This window comes from Canis lupus, chromosome 1, assembly GCF_011100685.1.
Source record: "Canis lupus familiaris isolate Mischka breed German Shepherd chromosome 1, alternate assembly UU_Cfam_GSD_1.0, whole genome shotgun sequence".
Classification (NCBI taxonomy): Eukaryota; Metazoa; Chordata; class Mammalia; order Carnivora; family Canidae; genus Canis; species Canis lupus.
In genome coordinates this window covers 120,140,499-120,159,285 of record NC_049222.1, presented here as the reverse complement: position 1 = coordinate 120,159,285, position 18,787 = coordinate 120,140,499, and the positions used below count along the sequence as shown (strand labels likewise).

The 18,787-nt window shown below is 49.8% G+C and overlaps 2 protein-coding genes and 1 long non-coding RNA gene across 5 annotated transcripts in view; 2 read left to right on the top strand and 1 right to left on the bottom strand.

Moving 5' to 3' along the window:
- Window positions 1-26: 26 nt before the first annotated feature.
- On the bottom strand, window positions 27-3,475 carry LOC119869833. Its single transcript, XR_005354803.1, has 3 exons — window positions 3,378-3,475; window positions 2,552-2,712; window positions 27-1,815 (listed from the first exon to the last, which is right to left on the bottom strand). It is a non-coding gene; the product is annotated as an uncharacterized LOC119869833 (long non-coding RNA).
- On the top strand, window positions 3,198-9,202 carry NUDT19 (nudix hydrolase 19). The gene is made up of 3 exons (XM_038529475.1): window positions 3,198-3,923; window positions 6,847-7,054; window positions 8,032-9,202. The coding sequence occupies exons 1-3, from the start codon at window positions 3,198-3,200 to the stop codon at window positions 8,235-8,237; spliced, it is 1,140 nt and encodes a 379-aa protein (XP_038385403.1). The 3' UTR covers window positions 8,238-9,202.
- Window positions 9,203-14,731: 5,529 nt separating this feature from the next.
- TDRD12 (tudor domain containing 12) overlaps window positions 14,732-18,787 on the top strand; it is a 70,285-nt gene continuing 66,229 nt past the window's right edge. For 2 of the 3 annotated variants that reach the window (XM_038529460.1, XM_038529463.1), the window contains exon 1: window positions 15,153-15,267. In XM_038529460.1, coding sequence (XP_038385388.1) covers window positions 15,244-15,267 — 24 coding nt within the window. In that variant the 5' untranslated portion in view covers window positions 15,153-15,243. Of the gene's footprint in view, window positions 14,852-15,152; window positions 15,268-18,787 lie in introns of those variants that run through there. The other variant, XM_038529461.1, reaches the window with a different exon arrangement.

Genomic DNA, 18,787 nt, shown 5'->3' with positions numbered 1-18,787 from the left:
AGAGACATAGGCAGGGGGAGAAGCAGGCTCCATGCACCGGGAGCCCGATGTGGGATTCGATCCCGGGTCTCCAGGATCGCGCCCTGGGCCAAAGGCAGGCGCTAAACCGCTGCGCCACCCAGGGATCCCCTTTTTTCATTTTTTTTTAATCCGCTGTGACTACAGCCTCCAAGAGGACCCCCAATGATTCCCCACGTCCTGGTGTTTTAGTGTAGTGACCGTCCAGGTTGAAGAGAGAAGACTAGTGGAAAAATAGGATACTGTGGAAATGGCAGGTGACTTCTCAGGCTAAGTCCTAAGAGGCATCATGGCTTCTCTCTCCCTCTTTCTTGGACCACTCTCTCTGGAGAAAGTCAACTGCCCAATCTCAAAGACATTCAAATGCCCTATGGCGACACCAGTGTAGAGATGAACTGAGGCCCCCAGCCAACAGCCATAGGAGTCGGCCGTTGTGAAAACGGATCTTTCAGGCCCAGTCAAGGCCCGGCTGATAGGCTGATCACAATCTCATGGGAGACACGGAGTCAGAACCACCCGGCTAAGATGCTCTCCTGAACCACAGGAGCCACAGAAACTGTGAGATAGTGTTCATCATTGTAAGCCATCGGGTTTCAGAGGAATTAGTCAAGAGCAATAGATTAATATGTCTGCAAATTAATTTTCCCTCTGAGCAGAGCACATTAGATCTGAATGTGATATTTGCATCCCTCCTGCTATTCCAGGGTTTATTGTTTGCTTCTGTTCTTGCTCTTGGCTACAGTTCAGATAACTGAGGTCACAGAATGTCCCCTGCAGATACATACATAAACTGGTACTGCATCACCACAGAGCCCCCTAGGGCCGACATGGCAGTGTGCGGCTCTCGAGATTGTGCTGTGTTGGTTAAGACCCCACCAAAGTTTGCTACACGCTCTAGCACCTGGTCATCTCACTCAGGGGTGACCAGCCTTTGGGAAAACTAGCTGATATCAAAATAGACATTTTTAGCTACAGAACAATGGTGTCATTCTACAGTGAAGAGACTAGTGTATCCCATTTTAAGAGACTTAACCCCTCCCTGAATAGTTTCTCTTCTGTAAAAGGGCGTAACTATTTCCACCTTGTAAGGCTTTATGAGGATTATACAGCTAATACTTAGAGTTCCTAATGCCTCACACACAGCCCATGCTTAATATCATTATTATTACAACTTCTAGGATTGTATAACTATTACCTGAATCTCCCAAGCTAGAACTTAACTCCTTCCTGTCCCTTGCTCTGCGTATTGAACCAATTACCACATTACATCAAGTCTACCTCCTAAATACTCTGTAAATCATTCCTTTCTCCCACCTCATCCTCTCTCCATGGCCACTCTCTTAGTTTAGGCCTTCATCAGTTCTTGCCTAGCACAGTCCGGGAGTCTCCAGTCCAGCGCCATCCAATCGAGTCACCGTGCCGCTGTTAGGGTTACCTTTAAGGACATGAACTCAATCATTTCACCACCTTCCACAGCTTCCCATGGCTCACGGCACCAGAATCACCCGGGGAGTTGGGGACTGTGAAAATACATGCTCCAGGGTGCCACTCCAGACTCTGCAACAGATTCTGAAATGATGTTCTCCGAGCAGAGAGCCAACTGCATTTAGGAAGCAGTTCAGAAAGGGGTTCCCGTGGATTCTGCAGGCTCAAGGTAGATGAGAGTCAGGAAACCCTCTCACTGGATATACGCCCTCTCTTGGCCTCCATATGTGCGCTTTTCTCAGTATGTGGCCCCGTTTTTGTTTGTTTCTGGGATACAGCTAATACTGGGATTTGCACCTTTAGAAAACAATGCTAAAAAAAAAAAAAAAAAAAAAAAAAAAGCTGGCACTGCCACCTGTGGATTCTCCCCCAGGAAATAACAGACATTAAAAGGATTGCTCTTCAGTGAGGCCCACCAACAGTCTAGATTTCATCCAAAAGCACAACAAGGGAACCCTGGGTGGCGCAGCGGTTTAGCGCCTGCCTTTGGCCCAGGGCGTGATCCTGGAGACCCGGGATCGAATCCCACATCGGGCTCCTGGTGCATGGAGCCTGCTTCTCCCTCCTCCTGTGTCTCTGCCTCTCTCTCTCTCTCTCTCTCTCTCTCTCTGTGACTATCATAAATAAATAAAAATTGAAAAAAAATTAAAAAAAACAAAAGCACAACAAATGTCATAATAGCATTTGTGGGAGGAGCTGCTGGCAACTGAGGAGTTGTAAAAGAGAAGACAAGCCGGCTTTCTCTGGGACGTGAGTGTATTCCAATCACTAAGACAGCGAAGCGGAGAAAAATTCCCATCCCTAGGTCTGGGTTTAACATCTCCCATCAAGGTGGAAATCATCAAATGATCTAAGATGCTTAAGGTGGTCCCAGGTGCCCTGGCAATAAAAGGTGTCCAGAACACAAGACGGATTACCCCGAGGGGCAGGAACCCAAGGACCTTTCACATGCAGGCCTAGCAGTGGGGGAACTCCTAATTTGGGTGAGGTTCCTCCATCGGGTCCTCAGGGGTGGGGTCAGGTGAGCCTGCAAAGCTTAGAGACCTACCCTTTGGACCTTCTCTGCCAAGGAGAACATACTTCCGTGTTCACCCGCCGTCCAAGGGATTAAGTCTTAGTTCTTGGTCGTTTGGTGGCGTAGGTGTCACCAGGCCTGGTGGCAAAGCTGCACTGCATTTCTACCACGCGGGTCACGTACACCCCTAAGCACTTTAAAAAAAAAAAAAAGATTTTATTTTTGAGAGAGAGAGAGAGAGAGAGAGAGGCAGAGACCCAGGCAGAGGGAGAAGCAGGCTCCGTACAGGGAGCCCGAGGCGGGACTCGATCCCGGGACTCCAGGATCACGCCCTGGGCTGCAGGCGGCGCTAAGCCCCTGAGCCACCCGGGCTGCACCGCCCCCCGCTTTTTTTAGAGACTATTTATTCATGAGAGACCTGCAGGGAGGGGCAGGGACGCAGGCAGAGGAGAAGCGGGCTCCCCACGTGCCGGACTCGCCCCCGGGACCGCGAGGTCACGCCCCGCCCCCCCCGCCCCCCCCCCGCGCGCGGCCGCCCCGGGTCCCAGCGTCCCGGGCCCGGCCCCACCGACGCCCCGCGGGGCGGCGCCGCTTCGCCCCTCCCCCGGGGCCTTGGTCCCCCGCGCGCCCCGCCCCGAGCCTGGGTCTGCGCGCCCCGCACGAGCTCCCGCCGCCCGCCATGAGCGGCTCCCTGCGGCCCGGGGCCAGCGGCTGGCGGCGGGCGGCCACGGTGGTGCTGGCGGCCGGCTGGACGCGCCCGAGCCCCGCCGCGCCCCCGCTGCCCCCGCTGCCCGCCGGCGGCTTCCGCCTGCTGCTGCTGCAGCGCTGCCAGGCCCAGGGCTTCCTGCCCGGCGCGTACGTCTTCCCGGGCGGCGTGCAGGACGCGGCCGACCGCTCGGCCGACTGGCTGCGCCTGTTCGCGCCGCACCACGGCCCGCCGCGCTTCGGCCTGCGCCCCGCGCGCCCCCCGCCGCGCCCGTTCCCGGGCCTGCCCGACGCCGACGGGGCGGCCGCGACGCAGCCCGACGACGCGGCCCCCGCGGCGCTGCCCGATGACGTGGCCGCCCGCGTGTGCGCCGTCCGCGAGGCGTTCGAGGAGGCCGGCGTGCTGCTGCTGCGGCCCCGCGGCGCCCCGCCCGCCGCGCCCGAGCCGGCCCGGGCCCTGCCGCCGCCCCCGGGGCTGGACGCCTGGCGCGAGCGCGTGCGCCGCGACCCGCGCCTCTTCCTCAGCCTGTGCGAGCAGCTCGACTGCACGCCCGACATCTGGGCGCTGCACGACTGGGGCGGCTGGCTCACGCCGTTCTCGCGCGCCGGCGGCCGCCGCTTCGACACGTCCTTCTTCATGTGCTGCCTGAGCGAGCCGCCGCCGGTGCGGCCGGACGGGAGCGAGGTGGTGCGCTGCCAGGTGGGGCGCCCGGGCCGCAGTGCACGGGGATGGAGTGAGCGGCGGGGCGCCGGGGGCAGCGTGCGCCTTGCTGACCCCCCCGCCTGATCTGAGCTGCAGGGGGCCGGGGCAGCATGCACCTTGCTGACCCCCCGCCTGACCTGAGCTGCGGGGGGCCGGGGCAGCGTGCGCCTTGCTGACCCCCCGCCTGACCTGAGCTGCGGGGGGCCGGGGCAGCGTGCGCCTTGCTGACCCCCCGCCTGACCTGAGCTGCGGGGGGCCCGGGGCAGCGTGCACCTTGCTGACCCCCAGCCTGATCTGAGCTGCAGGGGGCCGGGGCAGCATGCACCTTGCTGACCCCCCGCCTGACCTGAGCTGCGGGGGGCCGGGGCAGCGTGCGCCTTGCTGACCCCCCCGCCTGATCTGAGCTGCGGGGGGCCCGGGGCAGCGTGCGCCTTGCTGACCCCCCCGCCTGATCTGAGCTGCAGGGGGCCGGGGCAGCGTGCACCTTGCTGACCCCCCGCCTGACCTGAGCTGCGGGGGGCCCGGGGCAGCGTGCGCCTTGCTGACCCCCCCGCCTGATATGAGCTGCGGGGGGCCGGGGGCAGCGGGGGGCCCGGGGCAGCGTGCACCTTGCTGACCCCCCCCGCCTGATCTGAGCTGCAGGGGGCCGGGGCAGCGTGCACCTTGCTGACCCCCCGCCTGATCTGAGCTGCGGGGGGCCCGGGGCAGCGTGCACCTTGCTGACCTCCCGCCTGATCTGAGCTGCGGGGGGCCCGGGGCAGCGTGCGCCTTGCTGACCCCCCCGCCTGATCTGAGCTGCAGGGGGCCGGGGCAGCGTGCACCTTGCTGACCTCCCGCCCGACCTGAGCTGCAGGGGACCCGGGGCAGGGTGCGCCTTGCTGACCGCCCCCCCACGCCTGACCTGAGCTGCAGGGGTCCCGGGGCAGGGTGCGCCTTGCTGACCCCCCGCCTGATCTGAGCTGCAGGGGTCCCGGGGCAGCGTGCACCTTGCTGACCCCCCGCCCGATGGGGAGCTTGCCCCCCCGGCTCCTGCGCAGCTCTCCTTAGGTAGTGAGTAGCCAGCTGGGAGGGGGGTGGAGGGGCGGGTCAGAAACCAGAGGTGACCTTTCCACCAAATGCATAAGGCTTTCTGCAGCATCCTCAAGTTGTGAGGTTGAAAACTGAACCAAATCCCCCTGGGTGTAGCTGCAGTGTGGGCATGGCAGCCGAGCCATGCAGCCCCCAACCCCGCAGGCCAAGCCAGCACCTGGCTGGAGGGCTCCCTGCTTTCCCCAGCTGCTTCGGGTCTGGAGACTGGGAGACCCTGTGCTCCCCACCCCCACCCCCAGGGGGGAGCTGCACGGAGCTGCTCAGCTGCCAGGCTCCTTCCTAAGCACTTCGCCTGTGGTTGCCTCATGTCATGCCCACGCAGTCTAGTTATGCCCCAGGACAACGCACTTTACTGTGATTGAGGCCCTAAACGTATTGAGATTTGTTTTGTGGCCACAAGTAGGAGTCCGTCGTGGTAAATGTTCCCTTTGCACCTAAAAAAGAATAATGCTGTGCCGGGTGCAGTGCTTGCAAAAACATCAATTTGGTTAAATTCGTTGGTGGCGCCTTTCAGTTCTTCCGTACGGTTTCCTTGTTCTTTCGGACACTGATAGGAAGGCTGGAAAAAAAGTCTTTTTATATTTTTTATTTATTTATTCATGAGAGAGAAGGAGAGGCAGGCTCCATGCAGGGAGCCTGATGTGGGACTCGAACCCAGGTCTCCAAGATCACGTTCTGGGCCGAAGGCGGTGCTAAACTGCTGAGTCACCCGGACTGCCCAGATATTTTCTTTTTTTTAAGTAACCTCTACACTCAACATGGGGCTTGTATTCACAACTCTGAGATCAAGAGTTGCAAGCTCTACTGGCCAAGCAAGCCAGGCGCCCCAGGAATAGGGACATTTCTAATGAGTAATTGTAGATATCTTTTTCTCTTTTAGTTCTGTCAAGTTTTCTTTCATGCATTTTTTTTTTAAGATTTTATTTATTTATTCATGAGAGACCCAGAGAGAGAGACACACACACACACAGTCAGAGGGAGAAGCAGGCTTCCCTGCAGGGAGCCCGATGCAGGACTCTATCCCAGGTCTCCAGGATCAGGCCCTGGGCTGAAGGCAGTGCTAAACCGCTGAGCCACCGGGGCTGCCCACATTTCAGATCTTCTGATAGTGAATCTTGTAAATTGTGTTTATCTGAAAAATATTTTGCCTTCATTTTTTTTTTTTTTAAGTATTTTTGGCCGGGTGCAAAATGATAGTCACTACTTAAAGATGTTGCTTTGGTATATTCTAATTGGTGTAATTTATAATGAGAAGTCTGCTTTTAACTATTTGTTTCTCTGTACACAATATAGGGTTCTTTTTTTTTTCTTTTTTTTTTCTTTTTTTTGGTGTGTGTGGCTCCTCTAAATATTTCCTCTTAATCATTGGTGTTCATCAATTTGAACACTATTGTGCATGGTTTTCTTTTTTGTCTTATTTGTTCCTTCAGATATTTTTCACCTTCCTCTATTTCCTGGGATTCCAATTACACATTTACATTGGACCACTTGATAATGTCACTGATACCTTTTTCACTTTTTCTTCAAATATTTTTCTCTCTGTGCCTTATTTTGAATAGATTCTATTGCTACATTTTCAGGTTCTCTCTCTCATATGTAGCATCTAGTCTGCTGTACTATCCTGTGTATTTTTCACTTCAGATCTTTTTCATTAACAAACCTCTTGAGGAGGGGGAAGGTTTGTTATCAAGTCTTTTCATGTTGTCTCAGAGGAATCAAGCAAGGCACATTAATGAATTAATTATACAACTTTGTTCGATTTGGGTAGCACTCCAATGATTTCCAATCTTTGATTGCGTTTGGAATAAGCCCTGACCTTTATCTTTCACAGTGGTCATCTCCATCAGAGGCAACTGAGAGTTTCATGAAAAAAGAAATTTGGCTGGTACCTCCACAATTCTATGAAATAAGAAGACTCGCTAACTTTACCTCTCTCTCTGACTTGCACAAATTTTGTTTGGACGGTACATCGGAAGGAATAGAAAAATGGATGCCAATCACGTTTTTAACTGCTAATGCAATGGTCCAGCTTTTACCAGGTAAGTCAGTGAAGCATCAGTGCTTTCTCATATTTAGTGGTCATATTTAATGCACGGGGCTGTATGGAAGTATTGCGTAACACAGACATAAATTACCGTCTGCTTTACACAATGCAGCAGTTTATTAAGTAAGGTCAAAGTCTATAAGATATCCATAGTGTTTATTATAACCAGAAGTTCTGAATAACTCACTTTATACATGTGCATATATGTTCATTTAAATGTTTCCTAGACATTGACAAAGTTCTTTCTTATATATTATCTTACTTTCTTACATTTTAGTTTTGTTTTTTTGTTTTTTTGTTTTTTACTTTTTACTTTTGAATGGTGAGAGCAAACTATGAAGTTGAGAACATCTGTTTTCGAGTACACTCTATTAAGAATTTGAATTATGAGAAATTGTCAGTTTATTTGAATTAGGGAGTTTGTTGGTGGTCGATTGTTGGGCAAGTGCCAGGCAGGGGTTTTATGGCAATTTAGAGTAGAACTTTGTGACCTGTCTCCCAGCTACTTGGCTCAGTTCTCAGAACAGCGATGATATTTGTTCCTCATCCTACAGTGGGATGGTTTAGCAGTTTTGACGTGTAAGTGTTAATTTCTGTAATTTAACCTTAAAATCCTTAGAACAGCCCACATAGAAACACAAAAATACATTGATATCACGGCCAGTATTAATACTGACTAGGATAAAGCAAGTCATGAGCTAGTCTAGAAGGGATAGTTTGTGATGAAAAAATACCAGTCATAAATATTTATGTGCCCAAAGAAAATTCTTGCCTGGTGACTGGGGAGGCGGGGCAAGTAGGTATTAAAAACACAAGAAAGAAATTTAGGTAAGCTCATAAAATTAGAGTTAACGCCTATCTCAGCTCCAAACACGACATAGAGGAAAATAAATAAGTACCAATGTATATGTGGCTAACGTTTTGGAATATCTTGTAAAATAACAGTGTGGAATCAAAATAACTATATTTCAGGAGATGAATTATACTCAGAAGATTCAGAATATTTAGAAAATGTTATGTCCTCTGGAAAAAAGATTGAAGACATCATGAAGGAAAGCAAGACGCTTCACCGACTAGTGTTATACAGCCACCATGTGTTTAATATCCACGTGACTATCCAGTCAAAGCATAAACATATTTATCCTAAGACCTACATCATAAGTAAGAGCCGTTTGTAGAGTACGCCTTATTTGTACTCGCTTAGTTGCCTGTTTGAAGCTGTCCTACCGAATACTGAGGGGTGACCAGACTTGCTTGGAACCTAAGGACCTGCCTGGAAGCTACAGTACAGACTTTCACATTTCAAGTCTACTGTAGCACTTCTTTGCTTATTTCGCCCTTCAAACCTTCTGGTAACATCCAGTATCAATAAAGCATTAACAATCTTGTTCCCAGAATGAGGAGAGGACGTTGCAGAAGGGTTCCTACTTCTGTGTTGTTTTATTATCAGCAGTTTAAGTAAGATGTTCTACTGCCATTGTCCGGTATATTCGCACTTTCCGTGATGTGCTTACGAGATGGATCCATGCCTTCCTTAGATGTGGTGCTGGAATTCGTCGAAGCATGTCTAATGAGGGTCAACAGGAGTAGACGGAGACAACCCTTCAGGCAACAGTGTCATTATTTTCTTGTTCTGCTAGCTTGATGATTTAACAGACAATTCTGGCTATTACCAAATGGCCTTAGTTACTAGGTTTACCCAGTGGGAAACAAGAAGCCATTAACAAAAGCCATAATTAGGGTTGCCTGGGTGACTCTGTCGGTTAAGCATCTCCCTTCAGCTCAGCTCATGATCCCAGGGTCCTGGGGTCGAGCCTCATGTCGGGCTCCCTGCTCAGTAGGGAGTCTGCTTCTCCCTCTGCCTTTCCCCCAGCTTGTATGCACGCTCTCTCACTCACTCACTCACTCTCTCCCTCTCAAATAAACGAATAAAATCTTAAAAAAAAAAAAAAGTAATTATTTTAACTCTGGAGCAGTAGCTAATGAATACAAAGAGATTAGAGAGAAGTAAAATCTAGTCATTCAGTGGTTTTTGTTAATGATGCTTATTTTCCGTGCTTTTAATATGGATAATTTTCTTCACGTTCTCTTAAGAGCAATACTGTTTATTGATTATTAAAGATGGGAAATGGCTAAGACATCAGTTCTGTTTCAGATCCTTGACTAGGTTATGCGTCATACAGTGGATTTTATGTTTCATGAAATGTCTTTGTCCTACCTATAAAATGGAGGTACTGATGAATAAGGAATATGTGGATTACTTAACCTTGGCTAGAGGAATACATCTAGATGAGTGGTTCACCCAGGGCACTTTGGCCGCTCAAGAGACCGTGAGCAGTGACTGGAAACATTTTTGGTTGTCACGGCTGAGAACGAGATGCTTCTACCATCTAGTGAGGGGAGGCCAGGGTGCGGTTTAATATCCTAGGACAGCTGTCCACAACAATGATCTGGCCAAGGTTGGGAAACTCTGGATCTAAAGTAAAATCTGTTTTCTGCAGTGAATGGTTCCGATGTCTAAATTTTGAGAACCATATACTGTTACCATTCCCTCTGGCTTCTGGATCTATAAAAGTTCTCCTCACTGGGACAGCCCCGATAGCTCAGCGGTTTAGCACCACCTTCGGCTCAGGGCCTGATCCTGGAGACCCGGGATCGAGTCCCACGTCGGGCTCCCTGCATGGAGCCCGCTTCTCCCTCTGCCTGTGTCTGCCTCTCTCTGTGTCTCTCATGAATAAATAAATAAAATCTTTAAAAAAATAAAAAGTTTTCCTCACTGATGTCCAGCCTTGAGCATAATATTCTTTCATTCTCACAGAAATAGAATGCTATAGCTTGAAGAGAAGTCCCTGAACACCAATACTTGCCAGGTAGGAAACCCAGAAACAGATTAGCCCAGCGGCTAGTGCCATAGCCACAAGATCTTTTGTCAGGCAAGTGACATCTGCTTTACCTATTGCCCAAAGCAGACATGTTAACAATTCTACCCCCTGCGTCTTGGTGTCAGAGCCACCAAGGAAACCACAGCACAGCCAAGCACTGGGTGGAATGACGCTGTATTCACCGAGAAGAGGCAGAGCAGAGTCAGCTACCGCAGCGCATGCCAGTCCTCCACGGCCAGTCCTCCCTGCAGGCGACACTGGGCAGTTGACCTGCAAACACCCCTCTTGTCTCCTCCCCACAGTGGGCGGATACAGTAGTAGGATCGGCCACGTGTCCTATGATGCACGTGCTTACACAGAGCAAAGGAGGACGACGTTGAGTCTGAAACAGGGAAAGACATTCCCACACGAGGCCATGAGGCCAGCGCAGGCTGTGAGGACCCTTCCTGTCGGCAGGAGGGTGTTCCAGGCTCGCTCACGTGGCTGGGAGAGGCTCACAAGACTCCCAACTCTCCTAGTCCTGCACCCTTTCTGCTGGAGTTACACAGCTCGGGGTGATCTTAGGAGATGTGACAAAGTAATGTGACTTCATTTTGTTCGTAAAGATGTGTTTTTGTTGTCTTTTTCATCTGAATGGAACTTTGCCTCCTTCCAAGAATTCTTTGAGAGACTCACGTAACTGCCTACCTGTCGTGATATCCAAATGCCCCAACACATTGGGGATCCCTGGGTGGCTCAGCGGTTCAGTGCCTGACTTTGGCCCAGGGCGTGATCCTGGAGTCCTGGGATCGAGTCCTACGTCGGGCTCCCTGCATGGAGCCTGCTTCTCCCTCTGCCTGTGTCTCTGCCTCTCTCTCTCATGAATAAATAAATAAAATCTTTTTTAAAAAATCTTAAAAAAAATGCCCCAACACAAAATAACAGGGCCGTCATCATGAGCTGATGGAGTGTTGTTTTAGAGCCTAGCTGGTGAGTGTTTGTGGCATTTACCGTATGCTCTTCCGGTACCAATACCTCCTGTATGTGAGGCACGTAGGCCTCAGATGCAGAAGGAGGAAGCTGATCACGTGTCCCTACTCCTTCTAGACCCCTTCCTGCCCCCACTGGCATCCCTGCTCCATGCCATCTCATCCAGGACACAGCCAGGAAAACTTTTCTACAATACTAAACAGCCTTCTGCAACTGAAGTCACAAACTCAGGAATAAATATGAAGTCCATATGCATTTCCATTACCTTCTTTTGCTGATTCCTTTGAATGACTTCCATGAGAATCCATAACTGGGCAGGCATCAGCATTCCAGCTTAACATGTCTCGTCCTCACAGCTGTTTGTTCCTAAAAATGAACAATAGTAGGGAGACACAAAGGGCTCAGGTGTAAGGAGACTTCTCTCCTGTGGGATAACTCCTATCTGGGCATACGTTGTTCCTGACCGTCCCTTCTCAAACCTCTATTTAGCTTTGAACCTCTCCGCAACATTTGGCGATTTTCCGCTCCTCCTTGCTTCTCTTCAGCTACTCGTTCTCTCCTAACTTGTAACCAATCTAGTACCCCCTCAGTACCTGTTCCCAGACCCTCTTGTATCCTTGGCTGATGGAAGCAACTTCCAGGTCACATCCTTTATAAAGGGAACTGCTTGCCCTCCACTTTCTCTTTTTCCTTCTCACTGGCTGAAAATTCTGACAACTGGAGCAGCTCCCTGGGACCCAGAGACCAAAGCCAGATGTTAGGACAGGACTGCCTGCCAGACTTGGACTGCTCACCTCTTGCTTGTTCCGTGAAAGAAAATATAAGCCACTTGGGGCACCTGGGTGACTCTGCAGTTAGGCGTCTGCCTTTGGCTCAGGGCCTGATCCTGGAGACCCGGGATCGAGTCCCGCGTTGGGCTCCCTGCACGGAGCCTGCTTCTCCCTCTGCCTGTGCCTGTACCTCTCTCTCTATCTGGGTCTCTCATGAATAAATAAATAAAATCATATAATCTTTAAGATTGTATTTATTTATTCATGAGAGACCCAAAGAGAGAGGCCGAGACCCAGGCAGAGGGTGAAGCAGGCTCCATGCAGGGACCCCCATGCAGGTCTTGATCCTGGGACCCCAGGGTCACACCCTGAGCCAAAGGCAGACGCCTAACCGCTGAGCCACCCAGGGAGCCCCATAAATCCTATAATCAAATATATATAAGCCACTATATTTTGGGGTTTCTTTGGTAAAACAGTTAAGCTTGTTTCCTAACCTATAATTGTCCCTTTTAAGCACAGTCTCCCCTATATTAGAAATCTACCAGTGATTTAAGCTAAAAAATATTAGTCATTCTTGATTCCTCCTTTTCCTTGATTTGTACACCCAGGTGACCAGCAAGTCCTGTTGATTCTGTTGCCCACAGTTACCTGGACTATCCCATCTTGTCCTCTGCACTGCCATCGCCTCAGCTATAGCTCACCTCGCCAACTCGAGCAGCCCTGTAACAAATGTAAGAACTAGTCTCTCCATCCCCATTCTCAAGCTCATGACGTGTTCTCTCCTATTGAACTGGAAAAGTGCTCTCGGTATAAAAATGTGAGCCATGTCCTGTCACTGCCTTCATTAAAACCCGTCAGTGGCTTTTTTCTCTGACCTCATACACTCTTCTCCTACACTCCCATCAGAAGGGTCTTCTTTCTGTTCCTTGATTACTCAAAGTCCTTTCCCACCTCGGGATCTTTGCACATACTGTCGCCTTGAAACAAACCTGGATCTCTGAACTATTTTTGTTCTGGAGTCTCTCTGTTACTACTGCCCCAGGAAAACAGGTGAGGATGAGCATCCAACATGTGGATCATTTATATCTATAAAAGAAAATTCTAGGACAAAGAGAAGATAAACATTGTTTAGAGAAGAGAATAAAGTTTCCTGGAGCTGAAGAAAAATGTTAATCTTCAGATAAAAAGATCCTGTTGCTGTCAAAGGAGAATTAACAAAAATGGTCCAATAGCTGGATGGTATTTTGAATTTCAAAGATAAAGAATGCACAGATTTTCAGGAAGAAAAAGAGAAGATGGTCCACAAAACCAGGCTTCTATGTATGTGTCACACTATATAACAGGGTATACCGAGCCATATTTGTTGCTGACCAGTATTAAATGCACCCCTATAAGCCTTATAGCCTATTTGGCCACGGCTTAATTTTTTTTTTTTAATCCTGGGTTTTACTTGGTGGCTTTTCTTTTTTTTTTTTTTAATTAATTAATTAATTAATTATTTTTAACTTGGTGGCTTTTTATTTGAGATTTCAGCACCTATGTTGACATGTGAAATTAGTCTATAACTCTTTGTGTTATCTTTCTCCGGTTTTAATATTGGGACTTATGCAGGTTAAGTCCTTATGAAAATGCACTGGGAATAATCTTTTCATCTTATATCACGAAGCAGTTTTCTAAAAGATTTTATTTTTAAGCCATCTGTACACACAATGTGGGGCTGGAACCCCCAACCCTGAGATCAAGGATCACAGGCTTCGCCGACTAAGCCAGCCAGACACTCTTGTGGAGTATTTTTTTTAATTTATTATTGAGGTATAATCAATATATTGCATCACTTTTAGGTGTACGACACAATGATTCGATATCTGTATATATCTTGAAATGATCACTACAATAAGTCTAGCTGACCTCTGTCCCCATACATAGCCACAAAAAAATTGATTTCTGTTGATGAGACCTTTTAAGATCTACTCTTAAAGCCATATAACAATTTTCAAATACATAATACAATATTATTAACTATTAATCACCATGCTGTACATCACATACCCATGACTTTTTTTATTTTGGAGTGATGTCCAAAACAAGGCTCCCCACTAGCTAGTGGGTGGGTGTGTTGGGGAAACAGGTTACAGGTACAGATACTGATCCCCTTCAGCCTCAAAGGGCAGGGAGCTCCCGCTGCAGCAGTCCTGACTCTTCACCCTAGCATGATGGAGAGACGCTTCCATTTTCCTTGGGTTGTGTTGTGAAAAAGTTTGGGAAACGTCACATTGTAGCATGGGTTCTAGTCAAAAGAAAAAAACGTGTTGACCCCAACTAACCTGGGAGATAGCTGTACTCCGCACCCTCTATGGGGCTTGGGAACTCCTGGCACCTCCTGTTTAAATAAGATCTGGTCCTTTCGCATCTCTTTCAGGTGAGTTGGTCCTGCCAGGTGCCTCCACTGGGGGAGAAGCTGGTTAGCCCAGGTCAGCCACAGGTGTACGCATGCTTGGCAGCTGTGTCTCCCTCAGGACTGGAAGTCCACACACTTCTCTCCAACTCTCCTGCCTGAGACCTGACGCCAATGATGTCACCTGACCTTGTGAAATCTTTAACAGACTTTTAGGGCTGGACGCTTTTGTGAGCATCGTTTCCCAAAAACCTACGCCCCACAAGCGTCGTACTCTCTTAAAACTGGTGTCGTTTTTTTGCCATCTCGTTGGTTCCCCTGACTAGCAAATTAATACCTTTGGACATGGGCTTACTTTTTTTTTTTTCCCACAATCAAGATATTGAGGAATTCACTTATAAAACCACGTAAGCCTGACTTTTAATGATCTTATTCTAGCTGTGCTTCCTTTGATTTTTAAGGACTCTTCATTTCTCTTATTTGTTGGCTTGTTCAAGTGTCAGAGAGAGATTCCTGAGATAGTAATGACAGCCACCCCTCCCTGAGTGCTTCTTGGGTGCCCTTTATTTCACATAGAGTGACCCCATCTAATCGTCTCATTTTTTTTTTTTTAGGTGAGAAAAACTGAGGCGTCCAGGTGTTCCAAATTTAGAGAACTCCTGGGCGCCCCAACAACATCAACACGCGCGGGTTGGAGCCCCCGTCCAGGGGGGCTGCGGTTTGGTGACCGGAGTGGCCAGCGACAGTCTGGGGGAGCCCTGCCACCTAAGGGCCAGGTGGGAGGAAATCTGGGACCGAAGCAGGAGGAGGAGGTGGAGGGGGTGGGGGTGCGGGGAGGGGGGTGTCCCCAGCTCTGCATTGGCGGCCTGCGCGCGGCTTCCTGACCCCTGAGGCCTCCAGGTGGGTCGGAGAGGGGGGCGGGGGGAGCCCGCGGGGGTCGGGGCGGCCACGTGACCCGGGCCCCGCCCCGCCCGCCGCCCCCTGCGCAGGGAGGCCGGCGGTTGCCCGGGCCGTTGGCGGGCGGGCCTTCTGGAAGGCTCGAGGCGTGCGCGGTGGCCGAGCCCCAGGGCGCGGACGGGCGGGCCTGCGGGGCCCCGACGGCGGGATCGGCCGGCACCCGGCCTTGCGAGGGAGCGGCGGCCCGGAGGCCCGGCAGGGGCGCGGGAAGATGCTCGAGGTGCTGGTGCTGAAGGTGAGCGAGCGCCCCGCCCCGCGCCGCCCCGGCCCCGCGCAGGGGCCGCCCCGGGCTCCGGGCTCCCGGCTCCCGGCTCCCGGCTCGCGGGTGGGCTGCCGCGTGCGCCCCGGGCCCCCGCCTGCGCATCCTCCACGCGCCCTTCCGCCCCGGGGCGCCCGCGTATGGCCAGGGACACGGGGTGCAAAGGCACTCGTGGCCCCCGGCCCCGAAACTCCTCGGTGCTCCCCCGCTCCCCGGCCCGGGACTTGGGGGCCGCCCGACGGCTCCTCTCCCGCGCGCACCTCGGCCGCGGGGCAACCACCGCTCCACGCGCGCCCGGCCCGGCCGCCCCGGGAACCCCGCCCGCGCCGCCCCCGGCCTCTGGGGGCCCCTCCCCGCGCGTGCGCCCCGGCTCCGGTGATGCTCGGTACCCCCCCCCCCGCTCCGGTGATGCTCGGGCCCCCCGGGGCTCCGGTGATGCTCGGTACCCCCCCCCCCCGCTCCGGTGATGCTCGGGCCCCCGGGGCTCCGGTGATGCTCGGTACCCCCCCCCCCCCCCCCGCTCCGGTAATGCTCGGGCCCCCGGGGCTCCGGTGATGCTCGGTCCCGGCGGGGGGGGGGGGAGGGGGGGGTGGGACCTGCCCGCAGCTGCAGTTTCAGCCGCAGTTTCGTGTCTCCGGTAAGATGGTGTAGACTTACCTGCATCTCAGGTGAGATGGGGAGACTGAGGCATACTGTGTTCACAAGGTGACTTGGAGGGAGGAGTTTAGATACCAGAGAAAAGGGCTGGCTTTCAGTCCCTTGGAAAAGGAAATCCAAACCTTTTTTTTTTTTTTTTTTTTTAAATCATGCTTTTTTGGGCAGAGGAGAGGAACGTAGCAAATGATGGGATTTTGAAAAACCATCAACTTTCCCTCTCTTGTTTTAGGGCTTAGGTAGGTGATTTATATGAGGAGAGATCACGAACATTTGAAGCATCTGATTATCAAAGAGGATTCATTCCAAGACTTTTAGGGGTTTCAGATCCAATTAGCAGGCCCCTCTCCATCGCCAGTCCTAAATAGGCATCTCCAGTTTCTCCTTTGGAAAGACAGGGCTCTTCTAGGGTTGTGGATCCTACTACATGCAAAATCCCCTGGGACAGAATTTTTGGCAAGGGGGCGGGTATTGCTTTCTCCCTGCCTCAGACTGGGGAAGCAACCCCTGTCTTGGATCCTTTTCTCTACCCTGTACCCTGTCAGCTCTGGTCTGTCCACACCTCCAGTTCTTACCTGTTCACCCTCAGCAGAGTTTCTGTGCAGTATGGGAGTAGTTCACATCATTAGAAATTATTTTAAAAAATTTAAAAGTTAACAGTTAATATTTGTTGTAAGAGATTTTAGAAATAAAAACATAAAAACATAACTAGCATTGCAAGGCTGTTAGGGTGAGTCTAGTGAAGAAAAAGGTGTTGATTAAAAATATGTATTAAAGCAGTGCAGGCAACGTGCCACGGTCAGGAGTGCAGTGAGACTCGGGGGGAATGGTGTACGTGGGCTTGTTCTCCCAGCAGGGCTGCAGGAGAAAAGGATTAGCCATGGCATCTTGGATAAGAAAGGTGATCGGACTGGAAAAGCCCCAGGGCCTTTGGTCTAACAGTCAAGCTGTGTTCCAGCCAACCACCTTTCTGGACAGCAACGCACAGACCCTTCAAGTGGACAGCTTGTGCCAGGAGGGGTGGCAGGAGCTAAGCAAACACGGGTGACACGGGTGAAATTCTGAAAGCTGCAGGCTGTGGTAAAACAGCTGTTCTCTGACTCACATGAACGATTTCACTGCTGTCCATGGAATCCACAAACAGCATCTCAGGAGTGGGTTTTCCTACCAAAGGAGGCCGCGTTGAGATTGAAAGTCCAAGGACCTCTCCTGTCAACATGACTATAAGTGGGCCAAGGCTTACTGTTTGGTTTGGAATTGTCACGGCATTTTAAAATTAACATCTTAATTTTTTTTTTAACATCTTAATTTTTACAATCTACCTTGGCAAGTGTGTTCGACTAAAATATGTGGAGTTATTATGGAAATACCATACACTAAGGGGAATTGAACAGAAATCAAAAATTAGATGATGTTATAAATCACACTTGGACACACATATTACCGAATATGGGGAATGAGACGCTCACCACATAATTACTCGGAAGTGAAAGTAAAAGGAAATAACAAATAATGTAGGAAACAACATAGAAAAGGTAGATCAGTCATTCCTGAGAAATAATAAAGAACACGTCTAATTCAATTAAACCCTATTAACGATGTGGAATATCTAGTTCTCTTGCCAGATAAATGATTCTGCTTTTGCTTGAATAAAATATAAGTATTTTGAGTTTGGATGTTAGGGGTAAAGGAGAAGAAAGTGGACCAAAATTTTACATAGATGATATTTTTCTAATGGAAATACAACAGACACGCAAGGGAGAAAAATGTGTAAGGCTGGTGTTTACAATGTGGGCAGTGTTGCTTTCTAGACTTGGCTGGAAGCAGCCAGTGTCAGAGCTGGGGTGGCACCGTACCCTAGTGAGCCCACCCCTCCCAGGAAAGCACGTGTTCCCCTAGCTGGTAAAACTGAACCCGGCCTACAGTTCTGAGGCTTTACAGGCAGAGTTTTTTTAAAGAAAAGAAAAAAGATAAATTCTGAAACTTCAAAGGATCGGTGATGCCTTAAAAATTTATTTAAGCATTTTTCTCCAACTTGATATTTTGAAGATTTTCAAATATAAAAACAAGTTACAAAAACCATATTGAGAAGAACCGTATGTTCTATATCCTAATTATTAACAATTTGTTGGTTTACGTATTTCTTTATAAATATATAGAGAATTATTTGCTTTTTTGCTGAACCACTTGAGAATTAGTTGAGAACCGTAGGTTCTTACACATGTATTTCCTGAGAAAAAAGACCTAACATCATCATTCTGTAATTATCCCACTTGAGAAATTTAACATTGATCCGATACCATGACACATAGTTTATGTTCAAATTTCTCCAGTTGTCCCAATAATGTATTCTAGAGTTTGTTTTCTCTGCTCCAGGATCCAGTAAAAAATTGCACGTTGTGTTTAGTTGTCATGGCCTCTTGGTCTCCTTTAATTTAGGTCAGTTCCCTGGCTTTTTTGTGTCACTGAAATTTATGAAGGACAAGGGAAGTCGCTTAGCAAAATATCACTCACTTCGGATTTGTCTGTTTCTTCATGTTTATGTTTAGGTCAGGCATTTTTAGTAAAAATACTGCATGGGTGATATCCCATCAGAGGACAAGCAGCCCTTTAAAAAATCATTCCTTGTGATTAAAAATAATTTAAAATGTAGCTTTTTATTAGGAATTATTCTGGACATACAAAGAAGTATAAAAGATACAATCACAAACACCTGGACATCTGCCACTTAGCCTTGTCCAATCTTTTGACATTTTGCCATGTTTGCTTCACATCTTTTTTTCTTTTTAAGATTGTATTTATTTTAGAGAGAGCAGGTGCACTGGTGAGTGGGGAGAGGGGC